Consider the following 13,170-nt stretch of genomic DNA (forward strand, 5'->3'; position numbering starts at 1 on the left):
GCGCCGACCCATATGTGCCGGCGTGGTCGGCTGGCCTTCCTTTTTTTTGCATGAATTTGCATAGTTTGAATCAAATAACATAGTTTTGGACCGAATAAAATAGCATAGTTATTACAAGCCAAATAAAAATAAAAATGTCTCACATAGTTTTGCAAACGAATAAAAGAAGATACATCTATTGGTTGCTAACATGAGCCCACATATGCTCAACCCAATCATTTTGCAGTTGCACGTGAGTTTTCCAATCACGCATGTCTTGATGAAATTGGGTGAACTGTTCAAACGTTGCCGCTCCTCCATGCTCAGGCACAACATTCTCACCCTGAAACTGAAATGCTTGATCATACAGACGTTCTGGACGCTCGTCTTCTACGATCATATTATGCATAATCACACAAGCAGTCATCGCCTCTAATAGTTTCTACGTGCTCCAGGTATTAGCAGGATACCGAACGATGCCCCATCGAGATTGCAAAACACCAAAGGCACGCTAGACATCCTTCCTAGAACTCTCTTGCTCTTGGGCAAATCTTTTCCTCTTCTCTCCGACAGGGTTGTGTATTGTCTTGACAATAGTGGTCCACTGAGGATAGATACCGTCACCCAGATAGTATCCTTTGTCGTAGTTGTGGCCGTTGATAGTAAAGTTTACCAGTGGGTTGTTGCCTTCGGCAAGCCTAGCAAACACCGGCGAGCACTGAAGCACGTTGATATCATTATGTGATCCGGCCATGCCAAAGAAAGAGTGCCAGATCCAGAGATCTTGAGACACCGCGGCCTCTAGTATGACAGTGCAAGCCCTGACATGGCCCTTATAATGCCCTCGCCAAGTAGAAGGGCAGTTCTTCCACTCCCAATGCATGTAGTCTATGTTACCAAGCATCCCTGAGAAGCCCCTGCTGGCATTCATCGCCAACAAATGGGCTATATCTTCAGCAGTCGGCTCTCTCAAGTACTCAGGGCCAAACACAACAATAACAGCCTTGCAGAACTTATACAAGGACTCTAGGCAAGTAGACTCGATCATACAGACGTACTCGTCAATGAGATCATCGGGCACTCCGTATGCAAGCATTCGGATGGCGGCAGTGCATTTTTGATAAGAGGAAAAACCAATCTTGCCAACGGCATCCTCTTTGCACTCGAAATAGTCATCATAACCGACCACCTCCTCTCTAATACGATTGAAAAGATGCCTGCTCATACGGAAACCGGTGGAGGAATTTTTGATGTTTCAACAACAGGTTTGCTGTATCAAAGTAGTCCTTCCAAAGAAGGAAATGCTCGCTCTCTCAGTTGCGATTCAACGCCGGAAGGTGGCCGGAATGGAGCCACGGAACAACGGCCACTGGCTGTTGAGGTGGTGATGGACCAACACGGCAGTCAATATCTCCTCCTCGTCCTTAGAGGACGAATCGTTGTAGTCGCAAAGGCAATTATGAAAAAGAACTCGTCGGCGGAGTCCATTTTGTACCTTGGCAAACTGTCGAACAGCTTGCGGGCGTCGACGAAGGGAGTCGTGGCGTGCACGGACCAGCTAGCTTCCTTGCCGGCGTCCGACGAGCATGCCGGTGAGGATCTGGCCGAGCGGCGAGGCGGCTTCTTTTCTTGGTCGGGGGCGGCTGTGTGGTGGTGAGGCGCGGGGGGTGGGAAGCAGTCGGCTCCCGGGGGCAAGACGGCGGAGGCGGGGACGTGGGAGTGGGCGGCGTAGCTGGGCGGATGTGGAGGCGCCGGCAGCTGGCGGAGTCGCCGGCAAAAATGGACGGTGGCGTCGGCGACGAAGGAGGCGGGCGAGGGTTGCTGCTGGATGGGGGAGGCCAATGTGACACCGACCGGCGGGCCTGGGGGAGGAGATGGCAAGCGTGCGCGCGTCCGTCGCATGTCCGCACCGATGCAAATCCGGCTCAAAAATGGGCCAGGAATTGGTTGCCCGCGAACGAAAAGCCGACCCAAACGGACGGCGGCGGACAAAATGGGTCGCCCCGTTGGAGTTGCTCTAATGTTATATAATGTACAAGCAAATTCATTCATTTTAAAACAAGTGAGCTCTAGCTGTTGGGCACAATGCACTGTTGTTCGGATAACAAAGGAGAGAGTCATACTCCCTGACAGCATGGGCCTGCTTCTGGCAGCACAGGAAAGAGTTGGAGTGGAAGTGGAGAAAACCCTGGCATCGTGACGACCACCACTGTTCCCTCCCTCCCTCCCTTTGTATAAAGAGAGCGAGTAGGCAGAGCATTCCCCTCAGTCTCATTTTGCTGGTACCCGAAGCAAGGAAACACCCGCCCCGGGAGAAAGGGGCGAGGCAGAGAGCGAGAGCGCAGCGGCCGCCGGAGCGAGAATGCGCGGCGGCGGGCGGGAGGACGAGGAGGCCGGGCAGAAGCTCAAGAGCATGGACTCCGGCAAGGGCATGGACGGCGGCGGCGGCAGCAGCGGCGACGACGACAGCCCGCACCCGCCGCGGCCCGCCGTCAAGTACCACGGCTGGAAGGCCATGCCCTTCATCATAGGTACGTCAAGTACCCAGGAAGTGGTCGACGCGTGTGCCCCGGCCGGGATCTGAGCTGATCGAGTTCATGTCGCAGGGAACGAGACGTTCGAGAAGCTGGGGACGCTGGGCACGTCGGCGAACCTGCTGGTGTACCTGACGCAGGTGTTCCACATGCGGAGCGTGGACGCGGCGACGCTCCTCAACGGCCTCAACGGCACCACCAGCCTGGCGCCCATCGTCGGCGCCTTCCTCTCCGACGCCTACCTCGGCCGCTACCTCGCGCTCGCCATCGCCTCCGTCGCCTCCCTCATCGTGAGCCCCTCCCCCTCCCCTCTCCTCTCCTCTTCCCACCAACTCCCACCAGATCCATCCCATCCAGCACGCGCCCTGTATGTCTGTATCGTAGCCTCTTCTCGCTGCCATGGCGAATTGCCGGCGCCCATGAACCGATGAACGCCATTGACCGGCCTCCGAATTGGGGATCGCGGGCCGGAGACCGAGGCGGATGTCCGGGCGCTCTGTGCTCCCGCGGTTTCCTTTCTCGGGTTGGTTGGGGCTCGAGATTCAGCTCGCTTGTGCCTGTGCTTCGGGACTGTAGATCCATGGGTGGGGTGGGGGAGTTGGTGGCCTGTCGTGCCGCACTGTGTGAGCTTGCACTTTCGAGTTGGCCTCGATTCGAGTAATTTTTTTGTGTCGCTGCACATGGCAGGATCAACCACGTGCGTGCCGCCTTGTTCTTGCTCAACGCCGACGCGTGATTGATTGTAGATGTGGATCAGCATTAGTAGGAAATTTGCAACTAGTGGTAGCGAGTGGCGCGCACTAATAAGAACGGTTGGAGCGTCGTGAGCTGAAGTTTCAGGCCATTTATTCAGTTGACTTGATACGTTCAGGACGGTTGATGAGGAGCTGGTACCCGATCGGGCGGCTCGAGTTTATGGGTAGATTTAAACAGGAATCATCCATGTTTTTTTTCTGAGTACGTGTTAGCCGGCCGAGTATGCTTAGGGGCCTGTATAATCCTGACCATAATGACGCTTTGTGAAAAGGGTGGCGTGAAAACTAAAGCGCGCTTTTGAAGCGGCGCATAAGTGAGGCGCAACTCATGATTTGCGCTCCACTGACCCATATTGTAGTGCCCTACGTGTGTTAATTAACGGGTGACCACGGGGCTAAGACTGTTGTCGTTTTCGAGCGAGATCATGCCACAGCACATCTATGCTGCTGCTACTACTACTCCCTTCGTTCGGAATTACTTGTCTTTAAAATGGATGTATTTAGAACTAAAATACGTTTAGATACATCCATTTTCGCGACAAGTAATTTCGAACGGAGGGAGTAGTACTGAGTACTAGTATACGTCGCAATGATACCATGGTAAGATCCGAGCCATCGACTAATGCGGACGCAATCATGTGCCCGCCCAGTTTGTTCAAGACGCCGTAGTACTAGTATAATGTCACTCGTACTCCTGTCCTCCATCATTCCACCAACTAGTAAATACTTTCTCCGTCCGAAAAAACTTGTCGCTCCAATGGATGTGTCTAGCACCAAGTTAGTGCCAGATACATTGATGCTAAATATATTCATTCGAGAAACAAGTTTGAGACAAGTTTTTTCGGACGGACAGCAAGTCTAGATAGAGGTTTGTACATCAGCCACGCAATGATGGATGGTATGATCCGTGCATACACCTTATCCGGACATGTATCCATATTTTTGTTGGGTCCGTCCATGTCACATTTAGATGTGAGATAATATCTCACATCTAACATGATATTATCTTAGTTGATTTTTTTTGTTTGTTGTCTTTCATTTTTGTTGTTGTCCAGCCTAGCGTAATTTTTGTTTTTAGAGAATCACCCAGCATGACTAAAACAGAGGGCCACCCAGAGCATGCTCGCATGGGCTAGCCTTACCGCTTCCGCTGCTCCCTTGCTAATGCTGCTAGCCGTCGTACTAGTACAAACGACAGCTCGCGTCCCTTCGTGTTGTTGCTGCTAGTTGTACTACTATACTACACAACAACTCGCGTTTCTTTCTGTTGTTGTTGCTAGTCGTACTACAACGCTACACTACACGATAGCTCGCATCCTTCTCTTCTTACGACGGAGATAATCTCGCTAGTATATTAGTTTTATTTCCAATAAACATGTGAGAGATGAACACATTTTGATTATTTTTTAAAAAATAATCAACGCGAATAATTTTAGAATAATGAATAAATTTATGAATTTTGGAACATTTATTAAATCCTGTAAATTTATAAAAAAATACAAAATAATCTGAAAAATGAAAAAAAAAATATTAACTTTTGAAAATAGAAAAATTAAAAGGAGAGAAAAAACAATAAATAAAAAATGATAAAATTAAAAAAAACAAAAAAACATGAACAAAACAAAACAGAAAACATATCCTAGCTACTTGGGCCGGCTCATCTGCGGTTTGTTCGATGTCGAGGATGGACTTGCAACTGGGACAAAAAAATGTCGGACCCCCAATGGCAAGTCGAGGGTGGACTCGCAATTGGGACTAAAAAAGTCAGCCCCTAGTTGTGTGTTCTATTTAGACTTGCAACTGAGACAACAAAGGTTGGGCCCCGGTTGCGAGTCAAGGGTGGACTTGCAACTGGGACAAGAAAAGATCGAGCCCCAGCTGCGAGTCGGCAGTGGACTTGCGACTAAACACAAAAAGGTCGGGCCCCAGTTGCAAATCGAGAGTGGACTTGCAATTGGGAGTAAAAAACTCGGGCTGCAGCTGCGAGTCGAGGGTGGACTTGCAACTCGAACAAAACGTTGGACCCTAGTTGCGAGTTGATGGTGAACTTACAACTCGGACAAGAAAAGTTTGTCCCCAGTTGCACGTCAAAGGTGGACTTGCAACTCGAACAAAACAGGTCGGGCCTAAGTTGCGAGTCGAGGGTGGACTTGCAACTTGGACAAAAGAAAAGTCTCGCCCTATTTGTGAGTCGAGAGTGGATCTGGAACTAGGATAAAAAAGGTTGGGCCCCGAATTGAGGTTGGACTTTCAATAGAGATAAAAAAAAAAGGTCGGACCTCACTTGCAAGTTGATGGGGGACTTGCAATTAGGAGGGAAAAATCACGGGCCCCAATTGCGAGTCAACAGTGAAATTGCATCCCGAAAAATATGTCGGGCCTAGTTGCGAGTCAAGGGCATACTTGTAACTTAGACAAAAAAAGGTCGGACCCCCAGTTGCGAGTTGAGGGTGGACTTGCAACTTGGACAAAAAAGGTCAGGTCCAAGTTACGGGTCGAGGGGGTTGCAACTGGGACAAAAAAAGGTCGAACCCTAATTGCGAGTCAACGATGGGCTTGCAACTAGGGAAAAAGGTTGAGCCCCAGTTGCGAGTCGACGGTGGACTTGCATCTGGGACAAAAAAATGTGAAGTCCCAGTTGCAAGTCAAGAACGTACTTGCAACTGGGACAAAAGATGGTCGGACCCTAGTTGCGAGTCGAGAGTGGACTTGCAACTGGGACAAAATGATCAGGTTCCAGTTGCGAGTCGAGGGTGGGCTTGCAACTTGGACAAAAAATGGTCAAGCGCCAATTGCGAGTCGAGGGGACAAAAGCGAAGACTAACATGCCTAGGCCAACAACAAGATACACAAAAAACAAATAGCGACAATCACGATAGAAGATAGAGCGCTTGGAATTGGGAAAAGTATGAGCCTAGTTGCGAGTCGAGGGTGGACTTGCACCTGGGACAACTACGAAATTACGAACCTGTCAAGGGTAGACCTATAACTGGGATGCAAAATAAAACACATGCAAAATAACAGGGGTCAAAGGTCGTCAGTGAGAAGGATGGGGATAAGCTTCATCGTCGAACCCCTAAACAATGACATATATGGGTCCATATGGAAAGAAACGCGAGAACATGATGACACAAAACAAATGGGACAAGAGGACGCGTGGCAAAAAATTGACGAGTGGACACGGACGTGCATGTTTGGTTTGTACGAACATTAAGACAAACAAATAAGACAGTTATAGACCTAGACGAGCTAAACATTCATCTAGATTGATTTTAGCAAATCTGAAACAAAAAATCTAGCTACACGGTCAAACCAAAAATAAAACAAAAAAGGGAATAAAAAGACATGTGGCCCTCCAAAAAAACTAAGCCCACACAGAAAAAACCAATACACAAAACATAATAACGGTCCACTAAAAAATATGATATCTAGTCTCACTGCTTTACGAGGGATAAACAGAAAACACGACACAACGACAACAAGCACGACTCAGAAACACGTGTACCTAATAGTATATGAGTTGGGTAAAACATTGTTAACTCTCATTTAGATGAGAAATAGCAAACGAAACCGAAACGAGTGCCCGGACCGCGCGGCAAAAATGGCCTAACAAAAGACGCATGCGCGAACATGTCGACAAGTAGACACCAATCACATGACGCGACACAATAGTGCGCATGACAAAAATAACCAGCGATCAGGATTTGCACGACATTCAAAGCAAACATATGACAAAGTGAAAACAAGTTCATGAATTTTAAACTAACAAATAAAGAAAGAAGGAAAAAATGAAAAAAAGTAGAAAATAAAAATAAAAACAAAAAACCACGAATTTAAAACTAATTCACAATTGAAAACAAATAATGAAATAGAAAAAACAAAACAAAAAAAATAAAACGGAAACAAACAAAAAGATAAATAGTGAGAGTCAAATGAAAGTTTACAAAAATAGAAGAACTAGAGTTGAGTCGTTTCAGACTTGTGAAAAGAAAATAGAAAAGCACAGCCGACGGTGAAAAAAAACTAAGGCCCACTAGATGAGAGGCACGTGAGTAGACTATAGACAAAAAATGGCCTGCCAGCCCAATATCACCAAAGAAACACGACAACGGCCCGACCTGGCACTAGCACCTGGACATGAGCTACGCGCGAGACGAGGCTCAACGAGCGAGCGCACTAGCCACACCATCACGTTTTGCACAAATATTAAAGACAGGTGATCCAACGACTCTAGACTTAGATGTGAGATAGTTATTTCACATCTAGATGTGAAATAGCAAATCTGGTTTTTGTTTTGTTTGGCAGAGGACGTGTACTATGCGTTTGTCTGCCAACTAGTTGCGCGACCCAGCCACGAGCGGTCTTCGCTGCGGGCCAGCCGGAGTGGCATGTCAACATTGACCGCCTCAACGCGGCGGCCACCGGCCGTCCGTCCGGTTCCGTGGGAAAATGGCGCGCACCGCACGCTCCAGGACACGCGCATCTCTCTTGCCACGAGAGCGATCCGTGCCTTGTCCAGGAGCACCCAACCGGAAGCACCCCACGTTGCCGCGTCAATGTCAGTCGCCGCGATCGCTGGCCAGTGGCCACCCACCCCTGTCTCGATCATGAGAATAGTATCGCCATTGGGCTGGCTCCGCCGAGCTGCTGTGCTGGAAGCGGAAGCTTCTCCGCCTGCCTGACTGACAACGACAGCCACTCGGGGGATGGGGATCGAGTTCGGGCGGGGGGAGTGGGGTGCAGCCAGCGCGCGCGCTGTGTCGTGTTCCCCCGGCGGTGCGCGTGGCCGCTGGATCCGTGGACCGGAGCGGGGATTTGGTGGTGACCACGCGCACAGGATGCTGCCGGCCGGACCCGCGCGCGCGCGGCGAGGTGGGTGGGGTGGGGCGGCCGCGTGTGCACGGCGAGGCGAGGCGAGGAAGCAGGGAGTGTTGGGGCAGTGCAGTAAACTGGGAATAACTTGATTGAATCATTTTTTCTTCTTCGAAAAGGAGGTAAAAACCACCTGCCTCTGCATCAATCGATGCACACGGCCGTGTGAATTCTGAACGTTGCGCAGCTTCGAACTATTACCAGTTCAACGACTTATATTTCGGAACGGAGGGAGTAGCAACTAACAAGATCTTCTTGACAAAGCCTGTGTTCGTTTCTCTCCAGCACTGACTAACGCTTGCCTGTTCATCCCAGGGCATGTTCTTCCTGACGCTGACGGCGGGCGCGGACAGCCTGCACCCGGCGGACTGCGGCGTGGGGGAGGTCTGCGAGAAGGCCACCTCCTACCAGCTCGCCGTCCTCTTCATCGCCTTCGCCTTCCTGGTGATCGGCTCCGCGGGGATCCGGCCCTGCAGCATGCCGTTCGGCGCCGACCAGTTCGACCCGCACACCGAGTCGGGCAAGCGCGGGATCAACAGCTTCTTCAACTGGTACTACTTCACCTTCACCTCCGCCATGCTCGTCTCCGCCACCGTCATCATCTACGTGCAGAGCAACGTCAACTGGGCCATCGGCCTCGGCATCCCCACCGCGCTCATGTTCCTCGCCTGCGTGCTCTTCTTCATGGGCACGCGCCTCTACGTGCGCGTCATCCCCGAGGGCTCCCCCTTCACCACCATCGTGCAGGTCTTCGCCGCCGCCTTCGCCAAGCGCTCGCTCAAGCAGGCCAAGGACCCCAAGCAGGACCTGTTCGACCCGCCGCACACCTCGGCCATCGTCACCAAGCTTGCGCACACGGACCAGTTCCGGTGCCTCGACAAGGCGGCCATGGTGGCGTCCCAGGACGAGGTGCGCCCCGGCGGCGCCACCGCGGCCGACCCCTGGCGGCTCTGCACCGTGCAGCAGGTGGAGGAGGTGAAATGCCTCATCCGCATCGTGCCCGTCTGGTCCACCGGGATCATCTACTACGTGGCCGTGGTGCAGCAGTCCACCTACGTCGTCTTCTCCGCGCTGCAGTCCGACCGCCGCCTCGGCAGCAGCTTCCACGTCCCCGCCGCGTCATTCACCGTCTTCGCCATGCTCGCGCAGACGCTCTGGATCCCCATCTACGACCGGCTCCTCGTGCCGCGCCTCCGCAAGGTCACCGGCAAGGACGAGGGCTTCACGCTGCTCCAGCGCCAGGGCATCGGGATCGCGCTCTCCACCGTCGCCATGATCATCTCCGCCGTCGTCGAGGACCGGCGCAGGGACATCGCGCTCAACCAGCCCAACATCGGCACGACGCAGACGGGGGGCGGCATCTCCGCCATGTCCAGCTTCTGGATGGTGCCGCAGCTCATGATCCTCGGCCTCTCCGAGGCATTCAACCTCATCAGCCAGATCGAGTTCTACTACAAGGAGATCCCGGAGCACATGAGGAGCGTCGCCGGCGCGCTCGCCTTCTGCAACCTCGCCCTGGGGAACTACCTCAGCGGCTTCCTGACGACGATCGTGCACCGGACCACGGGGGCCGGCCAGAACTGGCTGGCGCAGGACCTCAACAAGGGCAGGCTCGACCTCTTCTACTGGATGATCGCCGGCATTGGCGTCTTCAACTTTGTCTACTTCATGATCTGCGCCAGGTGGTACAGGTTCAAGGGGACCAGAGATGCTTGATGCAATGGGGAAGAAGGGGGTAGAATAAGGTCAGGTGATTAATTCACGTGTCTTATACATACCACAGTAGCTATTTCCCTTCTGTGTTCTTATAATTTTTTGGTTCTGCTGTTATGAAATCAATCAATCTATAGATGAAGTGGGCGGGGAAAGAGAGGAAGAAATGTACTGTAGACAACAATGGGGTGGTTAATTTCTTGTAAGTTGTTGAAAATGAAAGAAACAACAATGGGGTGGTTAATTTCTTTCTTGTAAGTTGTTAAAATGGAAGATAAACTATTTCACTGTACTTGTGGTTGGTTTCAGGCATAATGTGCCTTCAACTGTACTGTGATGACCCAATGGAGGCTCACATTTCCACTGTGTTTTGTATCTGTGCATGAGCTGCTAACCTTCTGCCGAGTGAGTTCTATCAGATGAGTTCCCGGCCTGGATCTTAGTAAGAACCAGTGCGCGCATACTGACAGGCACGCCGCCACCTTGACAAACTAACCATGGACAACTTTCCTATCACGAGATATGTACATTGTTACCCACACCGACACCGACGGCGAACTGCCCCCAACCGCCACCGGGGCATTTGAGTGCCCCACTATGCTTCTCCAGGGAGAAGAAAGAGAGGAAAGGAAAGAACGCACAAACATTGAGCTATATTCTTCTCCCATCTCAGCGGGGGTGAAGACAACACCCTGACCCTACACTGTTCAAAGTCGCGCGTGGCTCTCTAAAAGAAAATCAAGAGATGACAGGCGGCAAAAACTGATAAGCTACAAGGAAGAAAGAACATATCTAATCAGTTGGCACCAATCATTGTTGATGACAATCTATAATCTACACAGTTGCTACAAGGATGCAGGTCAAGTGACAATCATAAGGTTGTTTTCGTTCCCATTGTTGTTCACAGTAGGGCGCAGCGGGTCGTTCTTCCAAACACCATCAACAATAAATTTAATCTGAAGCACAAACCAACACCCACTATCAGATGAAGTGAAAGAAGTGACAGTGAAGTAAGAATAGCGCGCCATTACCTCATATCTACCAGGATACAACCTCAGGTTATACGAAAAAATGCCTCCTTCTGATTGTTCCATCCTTCTCTACAAAAAAGGAAAAAGTCCAGTGTTTGATTATACTCAAGAATAAGACGATAGCGACAACGATATATAGATAGATGACAAAACTAAACAGCACCCCCATACATATGGAAGTGAAACTAAGATCTATAATGGCAGAATGTTGTCCTTCAGGCTTCTACATCTAGTACCTATCCTATATGTGCTCGAACTGAAGAACATCTTTTTGGATATGTCAGTCATGTGACCAGTATCCTCCTAGGAACTGACTAAATCTCAGCTAAAGGTACCAGATAAAGACATACTCCCTCCGTAACTTAATATAACACGTTTTTCACATTGTCATAGACTCTAAAAATGTCTTATAAAAAGTTGCAGAGGTAGTATATTTGTTGATAGGTCTTGCCTAGTGAGCTCTTGTAAAATTGTGCTGCTTCAGTTTCCACTTAATATAGAATGATAAATACATGCTCCCTCCGTCCCTTTTTATAAGATGTTTTTTTAAGTCCACCTTTTCTATCTTTGACGAAGTTTATATAGAAAAAATTATCAACATCTACAATGCCAAATGAGTATCATCAGACCCTTCATGAAAAATATTTCCATATTTTATGTATTTAGTATTGCATACATTGACTTTTTATAAACTTGGTCAAAGGTAAAAAAGTTTGACTTTCCAACAAACCAATACAAGTCATAAAAAGGAACGGAAGGAGTATTAACAAATTTATGAAGATTCCATGTGCTTTTCCTTTTTTCTTTTGGCATATAAAACAATGTTTCTAACCTTTCAAATCCAAATAGCACGTAGTATTTCTAACACAAAAGTTATGGACACGTGTCATCACAATTGTGCCTATGCCAAAAACAGCACCAACAACCAAAATCAGATTAAAAACTTGCTTTACTCCTAGAAACATATACGTAATAAACATCTTTCAAAGCACTTGGTGCCTTGATCCCTACCATTCTCGTAACTACCATGTTGCTAGTTCCTGAAGTTACTTTACTTGTGTGTGAACCACATCAAACTAAGTACTCCCTCTGTAATATGGATCGGAGGGAGTATGTTCCCTAAGATGAGGTTTCCATGTAACTTGCTGCATCTAATTTATATGTGCTTGTTTTGCACTCATTAATAAATGAATTAACTGTGCACATGAGAAGATGTTGGCAGTAAATTGCATTTACACAACTTAGGAGAGCAGCAATAGAACCGGCTTCTCTCTTCAATAGTATTCAACTTAATACATAAATCAATGGAATTCACCTGACAACTAACACCAAAGGGTGATAGAAATTGAAATCATGAACTGCCACCCATTTTGTAGTTAGTTAGTGAAGTTTATATATTTATTAATTAAGCAGACAATCGGAACATGCACTTACTTGGCTTGTCCACCCATCAAAAGAACCGGTCAATAGAACTTCTGAAGCAGGATTGGGCCATACAACAGATACTGTGCGGAGCTCACTCAAAGCCTTCTCAACTTCATCAAGCCTCGTTTGCTTTTCTTCAATTATTTTGTTCTTGTCACTGATATCAACAGAATAAGTCATAAAAGAGATTGATACAAAATAAAAAGCGTAGATGATCAACATTCAATTGTGAGTGACCATACATTATTTCGAGCGCCACCTTGCCTTCTAATACTGCTATTTTAGCACGGATTGTCCGTAATTCTTCCTGGGCATGCATTACTTTTGTCTCTTCAAATTCCCAATCATCAGAGAACCCATTTACCACATCTGCTTCTTCGCCATTTGACTGGAAAATGGAAGGGCAAAGATGGATGCTCAGAACAAGTATATTACCTCTAGAAAAATCAAAATGAGATGCATCAAGATCTTCCATTATCATTTTAGTTTCATATCAGCGTCGGCTGAATCTCGAAGATCAGAAACTTCCTACCAGTAATACGATGGTTCTAAATAACAAGAGTGTGTAATAATTTGCAAACTAAATCATTGCGACCTACAAAGCATGGAAATGGCCAAAACTGCCGAATTGCCATCCTAATTCGGTGGGACACGGCGAAGCGGCCGGACATGCTGGGATACGCGTGTCCCCCAGTATCCCCTGATTTCCTAATTAAAAAAAAGGAAAAAAAAACAAAGACACAGCTGGGATGCGTATGGAATACGTTGGGGACACAGGAAGCTCAATAACAGCCTCGGCCCGATACAAACCCTATTTTGCAAGGTCGCACACACGGTCGCCACTAAAGGAACGCTGCTCCA

General features: G+C 48.7%; 2 protein-coding genes across 2 annotated transcripts in view; one reads left to right on the forward strand and one right to left on the reverse strand.

Annotated features, from left to right (window-relative positions):
* The first annotated feature begins 2,228 nt into the window (after nt 1–2,228).
* LOC123090711 (protein NRT1/ PTR FAMILY 2.11) lies at nt 2,229–10,145 on the forward strand. The gene is made up of 3 exons (XM_044512045.1): nt 2,229–2,510; nt 2,586–2,803; nt 8,456–10,145. The coding sequence occupies exons 1-3, from the start codon at nt 2,342–2,344 to the stop codon at nt 9,854–9,856; spliced, it is 1,788 nt and encodes a 595-aa protein (XP_044367980.1). The 5' UTR covers nt 2,229–2,341; the 3' UTR covers nt 9,857–10,145.
* Nucleotides 10,146–10,486: 341 nt separating this feature from the next.
* LOC123090713 (protein FLOURY ENDOSPERM 6, chloroplastic) overlaps nt 10,487–13,170 on the reverse strand; it is a 6,852-nt gene continuing 4,168 nt past the window's right edge. Inside the window, exons 7-10 of the mRNA XM_044512046.1 lie at nt 12,552–12,697; nt 12,319–12,466; nt 10,885–10,953; nt 10,487–10,809 (exon numbers count right to left, since the gene is read on the reverse strand). Coding sequence (XP_044367981.1) covers nt 10,714–10,809; nt 10,885–10,953; nt 12,319–12,466; nt 12,552–12,697 — 459 coding nt within the window. The 3' untranslated portion in view covers nt 10,487–10,713. The remainder of the gene's footprint in view (nt 10,810–10,884; nt 10,954–12,318; nt 12,467–12,551; nt 12,698–13,170) is intronic.

This window comes from Triticum aestivum, chromosome 4B (genome assembly GCF_018294505.1).
Source record: "Triticum aestivum cultivar Chinese Spring chromosome 4B, IWGSC CS RefSeq v2.1, whole genome shotgun sequence".
NCBI lineage: Eukaryota > Viridiplantae > Streptophyta > Magnoliopsida > Poales > Poaceae > Triticum > Triticum aestivum.